General features: G+C 41.8%; 1 protein-coding gene across 3 annotated transcripts in view; it reads left to right on the top strand.

Annotated features, from left to right (window-relative positions):
- The window catches only part of ssh1a (slingshot protein phosphatase 1a), a 58,648-nt gene that overhangs the window by 17,959 nt on the left and 21,698 nt on the right, over window positions 1-18,991 (top strand). For 2 of the 3 annotated variants that reach the window (XM_053610770.1, XM_053610768.1), the window contains exon 3: window positions 15,503-15,603. In XM_053610770.1, the coding sequence (XP_053466745.1) occupies window positions 15,503-15,603 (101 nt within the window). Of the gene's footprint in view, window positions 1-7,670; window positions 8,176-15,502; window positions 15,604-18,991 lie in introns of those variants that run through there. The other variant, XM_053610769.1, reaches the window with a different exon arrangement.

Genomic DNA, 18,991 nt, shown 5'->3' with positions numbered 1-18,991 from the left:
ACCTTGGCAGCATTGTGGCTGCGGATGGTGGGACTAACGTGGATGTCAATCGCAGAATCGGCAGAGCATTTGCAGTCTTCCAACAGCTACAACCGATTTGGGCTAGGCGAACTATCCACACCAACAGCAAACTTCGCCTGTTTAATAGCATCATCATCCCAACCGCCATCTATGCATCTGAAACTTGGAAGAGCTCGAGGGCAGTCATCCACAAGCTGAATGTGTTTCAACAACGATGCCTGAGAAGAATACTCGGTGTATCATACCGTGATCGTATTTCAAACGAAGAAATTCTAAGAAGAACAAACTCCCGCAGCCTGGCAGAAATGGTCGTAGAGCGAAGAATGCGCTTTGCAGGACACATTCTACGGATGTCTGACCACCGCCACGCAAAGATCGCGCTGCGCTGGACGCCGCCACGGGGGAAGAGAAGAGTAGGGCGGCCGCGGAATACTTGGCGACGAACATTCATGGAAGATCTACGAGCGCTCGATGTCAAGTGGGAAGATGTGGAAATCGACGCTTCCGACCGAGCCCGCTGGCGAATGCTTGTTGCCCGATGCGCCCCGCTGCGTGGACGGAACTAACTAACTAACTAACTAACTAACAGCATCCAAAGACATTCTATACAATAATGTGCCTCCATCTTTGTGGCAGCAGTTTGGGGAAGAACCCCATATAGGTGTGATGGTCAGATGTCCACATGCTTTTATCCATATAATGTATTTTCTTTCATTTTCACCACTGGTGGTTTTTTTTTTTAATGGCCAATTAATAACTTGATACTGTGACACCATTTTTAGACTAAATTAATATACAATGAAAAAATTTCTGTAACGCTCCTACTAACAACTCCAAATCTAATCCCAACTGTAATGTTACAGTTTAACCAAAATGCTAATGAATAACATCGTGACAAAACACGATTTAAATTTTATTTCTAGAGCACATTTAAAACAGCTGAAGCTGACCTAAAACGACCTCTGCTGAGATGAAAAAGGCACATCAACGTTATAGCACATGACATGCTAACATAAAACAAAAACACACTGAAAGATAATGAAATATACAAAGCATAGATCCCCTTAATAAAGTGACTAAGTGCACACATGGCATAAAAAACCAAGGGTTAGATATAGTCATAAGCCAAGGAGAAGCTTGATTACAACAAAATGCCACCATGGTTAACGAAAAAGGGGAGCCCCAATTTGGCCTTGTATTGTGGTGCAGCCCAATTTCCCTGTTAAAACACACCCTATTTATCTATAGCAAAATTCTGTAGAAAATTACCATACTTACTCGACTCCAGACATGCAGTAGGTTCCTGTGGTATCCTTATACACATGATGTCATGCTAACTGGTTCTGACTAGCCTTTGTTATTTTTCTGATAGGCTTAACCTTTCCTTTTTTTTTCTTTTTTTTTAGTTAACCGTACATGAAAGTGTTGAAGCAAGAATGTCTGTTTGGGTTCTACACTATGATATCAGTTAGTTCTCCATGCCTTTGAGCCTGGCAGTGATTTCACCATGTGGGTACAGCGACTGGAGCAGCCAAGCACAGCTATCTGTGTTTTTGTTTGGGTGCTCGCTCATATTAGAGCGTGTGTGTGTGTGTGTGTGTGTGTGTGTGTGTGTGTCGTGGGTGCGTGAGGACTTTTGGCATTGTGCCGGAATGCATTTAGTGCAGCTGTTGCATAATTGCAAGAGGGAAAATGTGATTGAATTACAGAGGGTCTCATGCTTCTGTTTAATTTTTTAGGCCTAGTGGTGTTTTATGAGAACATTGTTTTTGTCTTCTTGTCCTCTTTTTTTTTTTTGGTCCTGAGATTGTGTTTATTATGAGTTTTTCATATCCGTTAGCAGAAAGGCTTTTAATTAGAGATAGAAATGATTGTGCTGTTTCATCCCTATTTAAGGATGAAAAATAATATAAAAGCAAATTCTCTCTGGTTTATGGATTGGAGCAGGCTGTTCCGTCATTGAGGAAAGTAACTGTGATGCGCCTTAGTAATGGGACATCTAATACATTCACACATCCATAATAAGAGCGTATTTAAAAATGAACTGTATTACACAAGCAGTAACTCTGGCTGCTGATTTGCCCACCAGTCTAGGTTCTTGATTTGGTTTGCAGTGCAGTCTGGGATATCGGCTAAGTGCGGTTTCACAACTCCACTTCTGGATTTTTCCATGATCTTAAAGCGACTAATCCAACACATCATCTCATTATCAAATGCTTCATGAGCTGGATCAACTGGGCTGGGATTAGAGAAACCTGAAGCTGTCTGGGGGTCAGTGAGCGTTAGGGAAGAGTGTAGGTAAGAGCTGCAGTGTAGGGTGTTACTACAGAGTAAACTTTGTAGTGCTTCAATTTCTACATTACACTTTTGGGCTCAAGAATGTGTATTGTTGGTACTGTTCTTGGTACCTTTAGTTTGCATTTTTCACTTAGAAATGTGTCCGAGGAGCTCCATCTTTGCAGTCATCTCAGCTACGTAGCTAACGCTCATGTTACTGAAGTTGGCTTGCTAATTAAGAATTAACAGGCTAAGCTAAGCTCCGGTAGCTACCATGCTTAATTTAGTATATTGCTTTAACAAACCTATGTAACTCACCTAAAAACTAGATAGCTAATGCCACATAGCTGGGTCACATTCTTACTGAGAAGTTGCCTATAATAGATACGTTAATCTAACTAAAACTTTCTTGGACTTTATTTTATCTGTTTGTGGAGCACCTTGACTTTTAGGGCCACAATGTCCTTGACGTTGTAATCGTAAAACATTGCGTCTTGAATTTGCAAACATGAAGAGGCCTTCAATTTCTCTCTGACAGGATGCCAAGCCATAAGGATCATCTAGATTTGAAAGTGTCTTTCAGTCATTTGTTTTGATTTGGTGCAAAGCTAGCTATTTTAAACACTCTACTGTATTTGCCCCATTTCATAGGTTCCACCCACGGATTTAGCCATATTATTTAAAGATGTTATGCAGGTGCTGGATTCTCAGAGTGGACCAGACTGTCGCATCTTACAGCAATCTGTGCTTGGCCCTAGATTTTTCGCTGTCAGGGCTTTGTTCATCAGATGAGTAAAACGGCTTCTAGTTTTCTGTGCACTGTGGCTTGTGGAGGCCTGTTTTCTCTGATTACTAACGTCTGTTATTGTTATGACTAAAACGGTATCCTGAACAGTTCAGACCTGATGTGAGCTTAAGAGGAGGAAGTAGTTGGGAATCATATCAGACGGTGGATGTTTAGATACTAAGGGTGTAACGGTACACTCTGGTCATGATTCGATTCGATTCATGAGACCGACTTCACAATTTTATTCAATTAAATTCTCTGAACAAAATTTGAATCAAGAAAAATGACTGAAAAGACTCTTTTTTCTTTTTTTTTTTATTTCTGAATCATAAACAGTGCAAAAGAAACAATTTTGCACTGTTTATACAGACAAAAGTGCAATTTTGTCTGTATAAAACTAAAGAAACAAAAGTTGCTATGAACAGAGGTTTAATCCTGTAAACAAAATGCATTTCCCCATATCTTAAAAATAACTACATTTATAAATTCTCCCCAAAAATCTTTGACCCACGGAAAGTACCTGAGGTGTCATTTTAACTGAAAACAGAGCTCCAAAGTCGGCTAAAATGCTCGTCTTCTGCAGCCTCTTTTCTCGGGCACTGTAGATTGCAGTGGGGCTGGTGTTGTTTGAAAGTTACTGAAGAGCTATTTTTAGCAATTCTAACATGGTTGTGTATCCATATAACCTATAATGCATGTTGGCCATTTTGTTTCAGAGCTATCGGTCTCATCACGAGTGCAGATGATTCCTGGTAATCTCGTAGGCTGTCCATGACCGGATGTGATCATGTGACCAGCGAGCTCTCTAAATATTTTAACTCTTCTCTTTGGGTTGTGCAGATTGGGACCCCTGGTGTTCAAGCGGTACAGTTGCATAAGATGTTAGATAATGTGTACCCTGTTAGATACACAAAAATAAAAACGTGAAAATGTTTGCTAAATATGGAATAATTAATGACAAGGTGTGATGGGGTAAGTTACTGCTTCAAGTTGATTTTAACCCCAATAACATCACATCCTAGAGTGTTTTATTCCTTTTTTTTTAAAATAACAATTTGCCATATAATGCAGTATTTATTTGTTAAATAACACATTGTACTTTAATGTTATGGAACATCTGCAAAACAAGTTAGTTCCTGTTTTACAAAATGTTGACACTAGTGACTCCTCTCAGAAAATGTAACCTTATTAACAATTACGCACATTTTAAATCCGTTCAAGTCCCTTTATATGAGCTGTTACTACGGAAATGATAACATTTTAGGAGAAGCACATTAATATGATCCTCTGATTTGCAGCTGCACTACTGTCTGAGCTGCTGTTATAGAAAATGAATGAACACCACCTGAATCATCCAATCAGAATTGAGAATTCACAAGAGCTACGGTATAAAAATGTTTTACTTTGCTTTGCAGGCGAAAAATTATTACGAAATGCTCAGGATGTGAAGATTTGTTGAGTCATAACCCTCAGACGTAATGCAGTTCTGTGTCGATGATATTGACCCTGACCCCTGAACCGGAGTTTAAAAATAATTTAGAAAAATCGCTCTGTGAATGAAAACCTGCTGATGCCCTTAAAAAGGGTCTTGGTCACTTTTACATCCGTCACTCTCGGAACACCTCCTGATTGGACTGAGATGATAGTGCTGTGTTTTTTCTTTCCTTCCATCGTTCATCTCTCCATCCGTCAGCACCAGCGCTGTGTTGTGTAACGCAAGGATGCTGTGTGTGCAGGAATGTGTCCCAGTATCTCAGTATGTGTGTGTGTGTAGTCTGCTCAGAGCATCGCCATTGGACAGGATTGTTGTGTTAATCCTGAGTCACGAGTCGGTTTACTGCATCCAGGTTAATCTGAATATCCAGCAACATTTATTTATACCCCATCACACACACAAACCCAACACTCCTTGGATATGATATGGGCAATTCCCAGTGATAAAGTCAGGGTGGACGCTGTCTAGACTCAAATAGTATCTTTTAGGTGAGATGCGAGGATACAACTTCCTGGCAATTATAATGTTATAATTATTTGTTAGTGTTTAATAGTCTGTACTAATGCACTTATTTATCAAACTAACTCACCATATTTCATTACATTGTGTTAGCTACCACAATACATTAACCTCTTCAATTAAGTTTCTGGACAACCAAAACACAGGACTACGTGGCTCCCGCTGAAAAAAAAACATAGTATCAACATTCTGGAGTTTTGGAGGGTCACATTTTCTTGTTAGCGTAAAATTAACAAGCTTTAAGTAAAATATCATCTTTCATATATGGAATGCAACTCAAAGTGCTTCTTGGTGGGTTTTTTACATTTTTTAAAAGAACCCATGTCACACCCCTCTTCATCTCCCTCCACTGGCTTCCTATAGCCACCCGTATCAAATTCAAGGCCTTGATGCTCACGTACAAGACTTTGTCTGGAGCAGCACCCCCCTACCTCAACTCTCTCCTGAAGGCTTACGTTCCCTCACGCAATCTGCGATCGGTTAATGGCTGACACTTTGTAGTGCATTCTCAGTGTGGCTCAAGTTCCCTTTCCAGAACCTTCACACTATCTGTCCCTCAGTGGTGGATGAACTTCCAACCTCAGTCAGGACAGCAGAATCTCTCACTATCTTTAAAAAACAGCTAAAGACCCACCTCTTCCGTGAGCACGTAACTAACCCCTAAAACACCAACCCCCACATTATCCTAAAAAACAAAACAATTTACACACCTCTACTCTGCGCACTTTGCTTCTCTAGAACTCAATTTTAAATCCTGTGTGGTAGCACTACTTGTATTGTTCTCCACTTGATATATCGCTTTGCTTGTATTTCCTCATTTATAATTCGCTTTGGATAAAAGCGTCTGCTAAATGAATAAATGTAAATTTAAGTTGTATAAGCTTTATAAAAAGGCAGTGTAGGGCAAGCTAGTGTTTGTCCTTGGTTAACACCTTATTCAGCTCTTGAGTTATGTCACATTAACAGAGCAGGTTAGTAGTTAGTTCATTAATTCTGCCCCAAACATCTGTATATCTAGTATCTCTGCATGAAATAGTACGAAAGTAATGAGACACTTGGGGGCGTGCAATATAGGAGAATAATCGACGACATAAAGTTACTGTTACTAATGCAAGATTACATGATGTATTATTTTCCGATAACAACAGCGTTTTATTTCTTATCCCACAGCAATTTGCCAACAGTTACACTTCCTTTATAAATTAAAGAACAACACGTCATACTTTTTATCTGTTTATAGTTACATTTAATGTTGTAGAACTTCCAAGAAACAGGTTAGATCCTGTTATCACTTGCATTATAGCAGCTATACAGCAATTAGTTATTCCCTCACTAAAACTAAAGAAAACAAAAATGGCTATGAAGAGGTTTAATATTGCAAAATGCATTTCCGCATATCCATTTTAACTGGAAACAGAGCTCCAAAGTCGGCTAAAATGCCCCCCCTTCTGCAACCTCTTTCTCGGGCACTGTAGATTGCAGCGGCATGGGGCTGGCATGGGGCAGGTGTTGTTTGAAAGTTACCGATGAGCTATTTTTAGCAATTCTAACATGGTTGTGTATCCATATAAACAATGCGTGTTGGTCATTTTGCTTTTCAGAGCCATCGGTCTTATCACAAGTGCAGATGATTCCTGTTAATCTCATAGGCTGTCCATGACCGAACGTGATCATGTGATCAGTGTGCTCTGTAAATACTTTAACTCTATGGGTTGCACAGATTGGGACTCCTGGTGTTCAAGGGCTACAATTCTTGGACACCGGTGACTCCTTCCAAAAATGCTTAATAAAAGTCTCGCCATATCCGCAATTACACAAGCTTGTTTTTTTCTATTTATAATAGAAAGTCTATTTAATATGGCTTATTTAATATGTAAAGGTTACTTTCTCGATTTGTTGCCGTTCTGTTATTTCCTCTAGTGCTGTCTGCCTCTCTTATAGGCTTAACTCTTAACTCCGCCCCAAAATGCACATTCCTATAGAATATGCAGTAACATAAGGAATGAAACACGTCAGTGACGGAACGGAGTTACTCTGACAGTTGATTCATTTTCTATAACGGCATGTTTTATTCCGCTTATCCCACAGCAGTTTGCCCTCTGCAACAATTCCCATCCATGCGTTTACGTTTATTGTTTTCGCTGACATTATAGCAGCTATAAATGTTCTTTCCTCCAACTCTGTCCTTCTTTCTTAGTTCTGCTTTTCTTCAGTGCAGCCTTATCAGCTTTAAGATATCTGTGTGTGTGTGTGTGTGAGAGCAAGAGCAGCGGGACAGAGCTTTCCTCTCTGCTGACAAGCAAAAAAAAAAAAACAACATTTCTTTCACGACTCATTTGTCTTCCTCATTCATTCTGGGAATCTCCTCCCATGTCTTTGTGCCCTAGCGAGATTTAGTGGCACCTGTAGTCTGGACACGAGAAGGAGGCAGTAAGCCAGACATCTCATGTCCTCTGCGGCTGAGAAAATCATTAAAGAATTATTTCAGTTGGCCGGTTATTTTGCCCCCCCCGTCTGGGTTACGTGAGCTCAGAAGAGTGCAGGACAGTGTTCTTCTCTCGGTAAATCCAGGAAGTCTCCGTATTTGGATGTCTCACTTGGAAAAACTCTGAGAACTGTATTGGATTTTTATTTATTAATTTTTTTACACTGCCAGATCAGCACTCAGTGGCCCACCTCAGGCTTCGGGGTGGAGATTCCACTAGTCAATCGGGCTGAGGACAGCAAAGCAGGTTTATCTTCTTACCCTGCTATTGAGAGAGAGAGAGCGAGAGAGAGCGAGAGAGAGAGGGAGGGAGGGAGGCGTGACAACACATTCCCAGCCTACAAGGAACTTGCTCAAGGAGGAACACATTCATTCTGCCGGGATCCACTCTCATACACACACACACACACACACGGTCTGTTTCTGACGCTCGTGTCCATTTCTCGCCGTGCTGTGGACTGGGCGTTTCGAGCTGCGGCGGTCCAGCAGGATGCACCTGGAGCTGGACTGGCACCGGCGGGTCACACTCACCACCATGCTGCCGTACTTCGTTGAGAACGCCGTGCTCACGCAGCGCGAGATCTACCGCATGTGAGTCAAGAGATGTCCGAGCACCGTGCAAAGCTCTTATGCACCCTTGTTGTTGTCTACAAATTTTGCCTTTGTTGTTTATTAATACAGTTACTAGTCCTCATCAAATGGAACTACAACACACCACTGATGCAGTTTTATTCATAACTCTGGTTTGTAGAAATGTTTCTTTTTTTTTTGTTATTGTGCAGAATTTCTTTACATGCGCCTGCATAAGAGCGTTGTACAGTACTGGGAACGCTGGGTGAGAGGCGGGCGTACACCCTGGGTGAGATGTGAATTGATTGGCGGGCACCATGCACTCACACACACACAAAAACACGCATACGTTCACACACTCCTTCACACCTATGGGCAGGTTAGTATAGCCAGTTCACCTATACAGTGGTGCTTGAAAGTTTGTGAACCCTTTAGAATTTTCTCCTTATCTGCATAAATATGACCTAAAGACTGAAAAGTAGACAAAGAGATCCCGATTGAACAAATGAGGCAAAAATGTTATACTCTGTCGTTTATTTAATGAGGAAAATGATCAAATGTTACCATCTGTGAGTGGCAGAAGTATGTGAACCTCTAGGATTAGGCCACGAGTAAACCAGGAACTCTGGAGAAGTAGAGGCAAGCGTGCAGAGAAAGTGTTGCGCACGAGTAGGTTTCGGATGTGCAAGCACTGAGGCACGTATACCACCTTTTCCCTTGCTCGTATGGTGTTCACTTCATGTTTGAAACTTTTGGGGCGGTGGCGATAAGGAGTACGCTGTAACGGCTGTGATTGGTCACTCACAACCTATACGCTTTCTCGTGGAAACAGATCTTGTTGTTGTCTATATTTCCCAAAATGGCAGCGATGAAAGCGCACTTCGACTGAGCTAAGTACGTAGCAAACATGAGCAAGTAAGGCCATGGGGTTTATTTGGTGGCAGTGGTGGTTTAGTGGTCAAGGCTCTGGGTTACTGAGCGGAAGGTTGGGGGTTCAAGCCCCAGCACTGCCAAGCTGCCACTGTTGGGCCCTTGAGTAAGGCCCTTAATCCTCTCTGCTCCAGCGGCGCTGTATCATGGCTGACCCTGTGCTCTGACCCCCAACTTCCTGGTATGCTGGGGTATGCGAAGAAAAGGATTTCACTGTGCTGTAATATATACGTGACCAATAAAGACCATCATCATCATCGTTATATACCTTTTATATTTGTTCAGTTGAATGCATAGAGATGACGTTTCTTCAGTAGTACAACTTTTGTTTATTTACCCTTGTATAAGAATGCAATGACTCTAAACTTGTTTTGTGCTCATACATTAAACTCATATGTTAACCGGCAGTTTGGGAATTTTTAAATGAGAGTCAAGGTCCGTTTCTTGAAGAAAGAGGCTTGGTTGAGAGCGACCGATGGTAGCCGTGGAAACATACATCTCATCCCCGCCCACAATGTCTCAAAAATGAAAGCGAATGGAAAGGAGGCTAAACAGTGCTCAGTGCTCGCTGATCGGAACTGCTCTTGTTTTGAACAGGTTCTCTGCAGGCTCACGTCCTTGTTTCACAACAATATTACACTCGTTTTTAATAATAACCGCTGTCATTATAGAGCATATAAATCACATGGAGAACACAGAGCCAGTGTGTAAGTTGAATATAAGTTGAAATAATTTTGGGCGTCACATCCGGTGGTCATTTCCTCTTTTTTGTTTGTCGGTGCAAATATCCTAAACAAATGCCGTTGCTGGACTCCAGCTCTGTCCTTTGGCTCAGTTTAGCTGCAGCTCAAAAATTCACGTCGTGTTTGGTGCACTTCTTGCAGTTGAGTCGATTCAGAGTCAAAACATGGTAGAGTTCACTTTGACGTAGACTGAGGTCACACTGCTCAGATGCTCTTGGTCCAGTTTAATCTAATCGCTGTGTACAGGCCTCCCGAAAGAACCGCATCGAAGAGGACAAAGCATCAGGGTTCTATTCAAATGGACTATGCTGTGCATGAGCAAAAGCATCTTTCAATTCATTAGTAGCTGATTGACATGACAGTACAGCTGCGTCATTGCCTCGTTAAGCCTTGTTGTCCTTATAAATGAATGTATACGGAAGGGTTGGGCAGAATCAAGTGCACAGTCATATATTGTGAAGAATAAAAAAAACCGACTTGCACGTCAACACTACAAACGCACATTTGAAATCTCTCTGAGGAGAAAGTTTCTAACCCATGGCGTGCTTTGTGAGCAAGCTGCGTTGAGAATGAGGGCATTGTGGACCGAAGCCGGGCATTTACCACATCAGAAAGCGTTCATTGTGAGAATACTTTGTGCCGTTTTAATAGCAGTGATGCTTTCAGTGGTGTTTGGCAGAACATCGGTCCTGCTGATTGTGAGGTCTCGTTGTAGCGGGGGTCAGAGTTTTGGTGCAAGATGTGGCTGTGAATCATCCAAAAAATAACTTACTTCCTGTTATCACTTGCATAAAAAAAGCTATCAAATGTTCCCCCACAAGCCTTGTTTCTATCTTTCTGAGAAAACTGATGTTAAATCTCAGGTTCCTCAGAAAGTCTCAATTGGGGCCTTGAGCAAAGCGCCCAAATAATGATAATAATGTTAATGAGTCTTTATTGATCACATATACATATGCACAGTGAAATTCTTTTCTTTGCATACTCCAGCATGTCAGGAAGCGCAGGGTTAGCCATGATAGAGCACGACTGGAGCAGAGAGGGTTAAGGGCCTTGCTCAAGGGCCCAGTAGTGGCAGCTTGGCAGTGCTGGGGCTTGAACCCCTGACCTTCTGTTCAGTAAGCCAGAGATTTAACCACCAATCCACCACCAAACACCACAAAAAAAACTCACATGTAAGTCACTTTAAAGTATAATATAAATGTAAATAACGTTGATTTATGAAAAATTAAATATCAGCAAGTGCCCAGAAATTGAATGAAATTCTCATAGAAGCGTAATACGTTATAGTTGTTATACGTTATAGCCGCACCTAAAGGCCTGACCGTAAGCCTGAAGTGTTTTTGCGGCTTACTATCATTAGTTCAGCTTTCCTTTACCGATCCGGTCATAACACGTCTGTCTCATTGACACGTAATCCACCTGCAATTAGTGCATAAATTAGCATGAGTAGCTCAGATACCTGTAAAAGCTTTTTGGTGTGTGTGTGTGTGTCAGTGAGTGCACGCACACATGCTTGACGTTCTCGTTTTTCGCGATAGTGAGTGTATTTTTAGTTCGCTGTAGATCACGGCGTGTGTGATAGCAGCCTCTCGTGACTTTTTTTTTTTTTTTTGCATAAAGTGAATGTCCCCTTTATGTGCTCTGGTTGTTTTGAAAACCGAACAGAGTAAACCAGTAATGCCAGAGTGAGAAAAAACAACAACCGTCGCTCTTCGTATCTGTGGCTTGAATCAAATCTTGGCCAGATCGAAGCTACCTCTCGGGTGGTGTTGCGCAAGCTCCAGTGTGGTTCAGATGCAGTGAGAAAGCAGTTTGCACTTGAATCTGCCAGACTGAAGGATGTAATCCAGAGAGACTGTGTATTTTGCATTGGTGGTTGTGTTTATGGTTTTTTTGTTGCTGAAGTGACACACATAAAGCCAAGGGACAGAGATACAAAAATACCATGTTTATATAGAATAAAGATAATACTAAATAAAGAATAGGGTGCACAAAATGTTACTGGTTATTTATGTATTTTGTCCCTGATTTGGTCGTTTTGGACTCAAGCGCCTGTGATCGGTGCGTATGGGACACGGGAATTTCCGATTATTCATGGTGAACTTCCCACTCAACACTTGAGTGCAAATGTTAATGTAAAATGAGCGTCACGCGCCGCTTGCCTTGAGGCAGAATGACTGTGCGGTATCGTCCACAGAGACCAAACTGAGCACGTAAGGACTGTCGCGTGAAAAGTACAGCAGATTCTCAGCCTGTGTATCCGGCGATGGCTAGTCCTGATGTTATTATACCTGAGGGATAATAAAAATGATCGGTTTGCAAATAACGTTTGCTTTTGGACCTAGAATTAAAAAAGAAGCGCTATAGTGTCGATGGCCAGAATGTTATCGGTATACGTTTAAATGAAGAGCTCGATGTGGATTCTCGAGTGGGGTTGTGAGAGAAACGTGCATACATAATTCAAACTAATATTACAAAATCTGAGATGAATTTTACGTGCTAATGTTTTTAAATGTTACCGGGACCTTTCCCATAGTAGGATATGCGAGGTTCGGCAAAAAATACGGACCATCAGGTTTTAAAAACCTCTCATGTGGCTTCAAACCTACTGAAAGGTGTGCTTTGCGTACCAGCGTTCTAGATTTTTTCCAGATTCGTAAATATGAATTCAAACACAAGTTCAAGAAGTTGTCGATTTCAGACGCAGCTCATGCCGACAATCACAACAACGAAGGTTTTAAAAGAGTTTTTAAAGAGATTATTTTCCTATAAAACCACAACACTTCCCACTACATTGGTGCATCAAGGAATATTCAGGATTTTCCGTACAGGATTTCAGAGAGTTTTATTTTTTTGTGTGATTGTCACGGCGGGCTTTTGCAAAATTTGCGATGCAGTTTGTGGAATTTTTTTTGTGCTTTACTTATTTATTTTTGTACAAAATTACTCGAGTTGCCGAAATTGCAATCGCACGAGACCGGCCAAACTGCTCTTTTGAAGTGATGTTTGTTGGTAAACAAGACCTTTTTAGTTGTACTCGTGTTCGACGTACGTGAATCGACGAGGGCTTCGGCTGAACGACGTCACATGACGCCCTTGTCCCAGATCTGCAGAAAATTTTGAAACACTGCTAATTCTTCGTTCATTTCTGCGATCCTGGAGGAACTGAATATTACTTTGGGTTTTTAGTATTTTACGTTACACACGTACGCTATTGACATTAAAAAATTTATCGTTTATCTGGAATTTTAAAAAAAAGGTTGCTCAAGGCTCAGATTTGCAGAAAATTCATAATGTCCATTTTGGGAATCCACGCAGTTTACTCTAATGTTCATAAACGTGGAATTTTTTTTTTTTTGACCCCCATATCTGACCACCCACATGAAGGTTAAACCCACCCCCACTCACTCAGGATCCCAGTCCTGATGCACACGTCTACATCGAGAAATGAGCCACACGTCTGTCCGGATAGTGTCGAGTCCCGCAGGAGATGTTTTCGCATGTCATCGTCGTGATCAGTAAACAATAGCGTCCCTCGCTTACGCAACACAAAACAACGATTTCGGTCTTGCTGCAAAACTGTTAACATAATTACAGCCTTGGGTGCGAGTGCAGTCTGTTACGCTCGTCGTTTTCTCCTCTCTCTACGTGTTTTGGTTTCTTGTCACATCCATCACTCTTGCCCCCCCCCCCCCCCCAGGTCCTCACATAGCGGCATCGTTCTCAGAAAACAGCGGATTAAAAGAGAGAAAGGAGAAGAGGCATGAAACAAAAGCCCCTGTAATCCACCGACATGCCTACATCTTTGTACAGAGCGCAACTTTGTCTTTTGAGCTAGGGCTGAGATTGAAGGACAGAGACGAAAACAGAAGGAGAGAGGGATAGAGGGAGAGTCGGAGGAGGAGGAGGGCTTGACGCATAACTCCTTGCACAAAGCTGCTTCTGTTGGTTTCTTCTTCTTCTCTCCCGGCTGCTGTGGTCAGGGTTTCTCAGGACATCCAGTCCAGTTAAAGCGAGACAATGGCTTAAAAATGGAACAGCTTGACTCAGCGCAGGGTCACGACCACAAAAAAAAAGAACAAGCATGACCTCGGAATATCTCAGCCCCCGATGTTCAGGTCACGTTCTAGTCACACGCGAAGCCTCATTTACTAACGATGGATCACATTCCTTATTATTCCTCTCGAAAGAAGAAAAGCGTTCACAAAACAGATAAACAGTGACATAGTGATGAGCGATTTTGATTCGATTCACTTGAGGTTCCTCTAACCCAAACCGACATATGATGAGTGTTTACCTTCTGTGACCTTTTTTCAACTGACCGCCTTCTCGCCTCACCTGTCGCAGGTGCTCTCTGCTCTGGAAAGCTCTGAAAATACAACCTGTTACTTCTGAAGGCACTACTCACGCTCGCTCCCGTGTTGTGTCGTGCTTTGTCTTTGTCAAACCACTGCCTCGCACGAAGACTCTGGAATTTGCAGCACGCGGGACGGTGCCCGGTAACCTTACAGATGATAATTAAAACCCCAGCGTTTCAGAGTTCCAGCGCTGACTCAGTGCTGGATTTCCCCCCTTCTGACCTTTTCTGAGCATGCTCAGTGCAGTCGGTGTGGCACAAGGCATTTTAGTGCGTGTGTGTGTTAGGGATGTCACGGTAACCGATACTTCGGTACCAAGTTGGTACCAACATTCTTAAAATGTGACGGTACTTGTTTTTCTGCACTAGCATTGGAACCGGTTCTAATGAGGGTACCGTAGTTGCAATTCTTCCGGACCTGATGGGGGCAGCAAATACGAGCAAGTGTTTTAGTCGGTCCACAGGTGGGCAGAAGAAGAAGAACGCCTACAAGCACATGGGAAAAACTACAGAAAATTAGCTTAGCTTAACCCCGACTCGCAGGAAAAGAGAGGAAAGCTAGTATCGGTTTCCGGTGTGCAACCGATGCTATCGTCCATTTCAAACAAAGCGAGTAAACACCTGGAATTTGGCGAAGCACCTGAAAGACGGTCCTATATTATGTTTGTTTGAGGCAGCTGCATTGTTGCCATGAAACCAGCTAATGTTATGCTCCATGTAATGTTAGCGATAGCCAGTTATTTGTTAACGACGCTAACACATTGCAATGTTATAAACTACCTCCTAATGGACCACCATGCATCGCCATTCAGCCCGTGTCCTGTCAGATAAACGTAGCCTAATGTCACTAATAATTATTCACATGTTCATGCTTTTAATAAATCTTTTTGTCCTGCCACCGTATCAGTGAATTTAAACTAATGCTTGCATTCAGAGTATAAGGTGTGTGTGCACACGCGTGTGTTTAGGAGTGCAGCTCCACTCATTGTCAGACAGTGTTTGATAACTAAAATACCCCCCCCCCCCATCCCTCTCTCTCTGCCAGTATCAGCCAGAGGAGGATGTCCTCCAGGGGAGTTTTTAATTAAATTTTTTTATTTTATTTTTATATCACACCGTGGTATCGACTTTGATATTGAGTATCGTGTACTTTTGGTGGAATCGGTACCGACTACTTGATTTTTGGTATCGTGACATCTCTAGTGTGTGTATCAGAGCTTTTTTTTTTTGCTTGGTGTGTGAAGAAGACCGAGACAAAAGAGTGTCCAATCTGTGTAGGTTCAAAACGTGTTTGTCTCTGTGTCTCTCTCTGTTCCAGTCTGAGCGAGAGCTTTTTAATGGTGAAGGGAGCTGCGTTGTTCCTGCAGCAGGGCAGCAGTGCACAGGGTCAGAGGACTCACTCCCACCACAAACATGCAGGTAAGCGCACACACACGCACACACATTCATGAATCCAGCCACGAACATACAGGTGAGCTCCTGCACAGATTTCGTTTCACTCAGGGGAAGTGAAAGGAAATCTCTCACACAGATTCGACTCTCACTCTCTCTCAGCCAATCACAACGGAGCAAAGCGCTCGGAATAGGGATGGGCGTGAATACTTGCAAAAGACGGCTGATGGACAGAATGAAGCAATTTGAGGAGTGCCGGTGTACATGTAGGACTGGACGTACTCTTACCACCTCGAAGTGAATTATTATTTTTTGACAATTCGCCAACAATTAAAAATGTAAACAAGTTCCCATGGTCACTTTTACTGGAAACGGTCGCTCCTTCGCCGCCCTCTCTTTTGTCAACGTCCTCACCTTAATAAGACCAACTTGTCATGTTACTGAGAAACACAACGCCCCGAAGACATTGCTGAAGTGAATGAACACCTCCTGACCAATCAGAATCGAGAGTTCAGCAGCAGTGTCATGCGATATGCTGTAATGCAGCGTAACAAGCGCGTGAATGAAATGAACATGACGTTTTTGTCGGAGACACGCACACGCTATGTAAGAGTCAGTCGAGTCGATATATAAAGTAAGGCTGGGCGTTACGGTGGAATAACATCGATACTGCGATATATTACATCACTGTTTTTTTTCTGAGATATTGTGATATGTTTTCTTATTCATTTTGAATGTAAAAAAACAGGAGTCACAAACAGACTATAAGCAGCTGATTTGGTCTCAAATTTTTATGTAATCTTTAAAAAAAAAAAATTGCTAATTTTTTATAAACAAAAATTTGTCTTTTTCATAACTATAAAAAAATTAAATAGTTTTTCTACACATTAGATAAATTATCGTCAGTTTTTTTTAATGTATTAATCCAACACTACTGTTTTTTTCTAGCAAACATATACTGTTTATCGTGATACATACTGTGTATCATAGACATGAGAATCGTGATGTGATATTTTCGGCATATCACCCACCTCTATATACAAAAAGAAAGAAAGAAAGAAAAAAAATAAATCCAACAGTGCTTTTATTGCGGATTTTCATCTCTGATCCTCTATCACGTTTTTGTTTGTGGTTGAATCCTAATTAATAGAGATCAAGAGATTATTTTTTTATTTGTTTATTTATCAGTCCAAGGATTTCACCATTGCAGAAATGAATGCAAAATGAAGGAAACTTCTTATTTTTTACATTTTTTTAATTTTTTGTATAAAAAACGTGCATGTGCGTTTGTGGGGAGGAGCCAGATGAGCGGTTTAGCGGCGCTTACACAAGGAGACGCGAGTCGAGTGCTTCTGTTCTGTGTGCATAATAAAGGGATTCTGGGACATGAGAATACTTTTTGAATTTGTTTCAAAAACGCTGCTCTATAAAAAGCTCTTGGGTTGTAACATCATGATAAACGTTTATGGCATTTTGGCGGACGCTCTTATCCACTTCCATTTATCGCATTTATACATCTGAGAAGTTGAGGGTTAAGGGCCTTGCTCAAGGGCCCAGCAGTGGCAGCTTAGCAGTGCTGGGGTTTGAACTCATGACCTTCCGATCAGTAACCCAAAGTCTTAACCACTAAGCCACCACTGCTCCAGAGAGCAGTCTGGGTAAATATGCCGTCCTGCTCTTCGGATGTCTCGGCGTTCCCTTTCGCTGTCAGTTTTAGCTTCGATATTCCTTGAGGATGTTTTTTCTCCTTTACACCGCTTACCTCGTCTGATGTTATCCGTGTGCCTTATGCGGCTGCTCCCACGTGATTCGCTGTTGCGGGTCGCCGGTGTTCAATTTTACACGTCGCCTTTGAATCCGCGCCCGTTCTGTTTTCAGAGACGTAAGACGGGGAGACGGGGACGTGAGGGGCAAACGTAGAGGGAGATGGAGGGAAGCGTGTGTTTCTCCTGACAGTCAGTACGTTTTCATGGACAGTATTACGATATTAATCCGATTAAGATGATATTCTGATTAAGAAACTAGCATGTAAACAGTGATTATTGATGACCTTAATCCGACTAAAGTCAAACTCGAGGTAAAAACAAATGGAATTAAGACGTGTGGAGTATTCCTATTTTAGTCGCATTATCAACGTGCATTACAGACATGTACACACCTTAATCACACTATTAACGTCGTGTGGGAGTTTTCACCGCATTGTGGGAAAGGACACGTACACACACGGCAGTGCTCAACTGTTTGACCACAAACAAGAGAGCACGGCTGCCTCCAAAACCGCGTACTTACCTGCTATATAGTAGGTAAGTACGTAGTTTGGGACGCAGCCCACGGCTTCAAGCAGTCGTCTATTTGCACGTATAGCATGACAAATAATTAACCGCACTTGAAGTTTTCGTAATTTAAAAATGAAACACCCAAAACTGTATACGGTACCATAACGAAGATGAACTGTATACCGATACATGAAATTCTGGAGGGAACGTCGGACGGCGTGGCGTTGGGACGTAATGATTTAATCCATCTATGTTCTATAACATGTAAAACAAAAACATGAAAGGGATATTCTAAAAGCAACTCATGTAAACACCTTAATCACAATATTGTCTTATTCAGAATAAGGTCAATAATTAGATTACTGCTGTCCATGTAAACGTAGTCAGTAAAAAATTTTCAGATGTACATCAGATGCTGTGAACTCGTTGTTCAGTGGCTCTGTGTACTTGTTCATATTAACGTGATGAAGTGTGATTCATTACGTTTTATTGTTTAAAGCCAGTTGGAACAAGCGAGTTGACTGAATGTGTTACAACTCGCGTACAAAAACCTCTTTAGTATTTATGTAGCATTTTTCATATATATTCTATTATTTCATATATTCACGCCCTTTAAAATGCAGCTCAAATTTTAATGTAGAATGTGTGTTAAAAAAACTAGAATAAAAGCACAATGATTAAAATAAAGTGAATTTTTCTTTCTTTCTTTTTTTTAAAGCTGAGATGTGGAGGTTATTCTTCCCCAGCACTCGCAGAGACTCCTAGTTTAATTTTCGCTCTATTAATGTTGCCGCTGTTCAGGATTGTACAGTTCCCTGAGCTTTGCTACAGAGCTTAATCCCTTCCCGTAACAACTGGAGTACATACATTCACGGCCATTTTAATAGGAACGCCCGTACCCCAGCTCATTCGTTCAGCCAATCACATGGCCGCAGCGCATAAAATCATGCACATGCAGGTCAAGGGCTTCAGTTAGTGTTCACGTGAAACGTCAGAATGAGGGAAACGTGAACTCCGACTGTGGTCAGTATTTCAGGAACTGATTTTTTTTTTCATACAGTCTAAATGACAAACATTCACAGTTCTGTGAGTGGATACGCCTTGTTGATGTGAGAGGTCAGAGGAGAATGGCCAGCCTG

Source organism: Ictalurus furcatus, chromosome 22, assembly GCF_023375685.1.
Source record: "Ictalurus furcatus strain D&B chromosome 22, Billie_1.0, whole genome shotgun sequence".
NCBI classification, from domain to species: Eukaryota; Metazoa; Chordata; class Actinopteri; order Siluriformes; family Ictaluridae; genus Ictalurus; species Ictalurus furcatus.
This window is presented reverse-complemented; position numbering and strand designations above follow the sequence as displayed.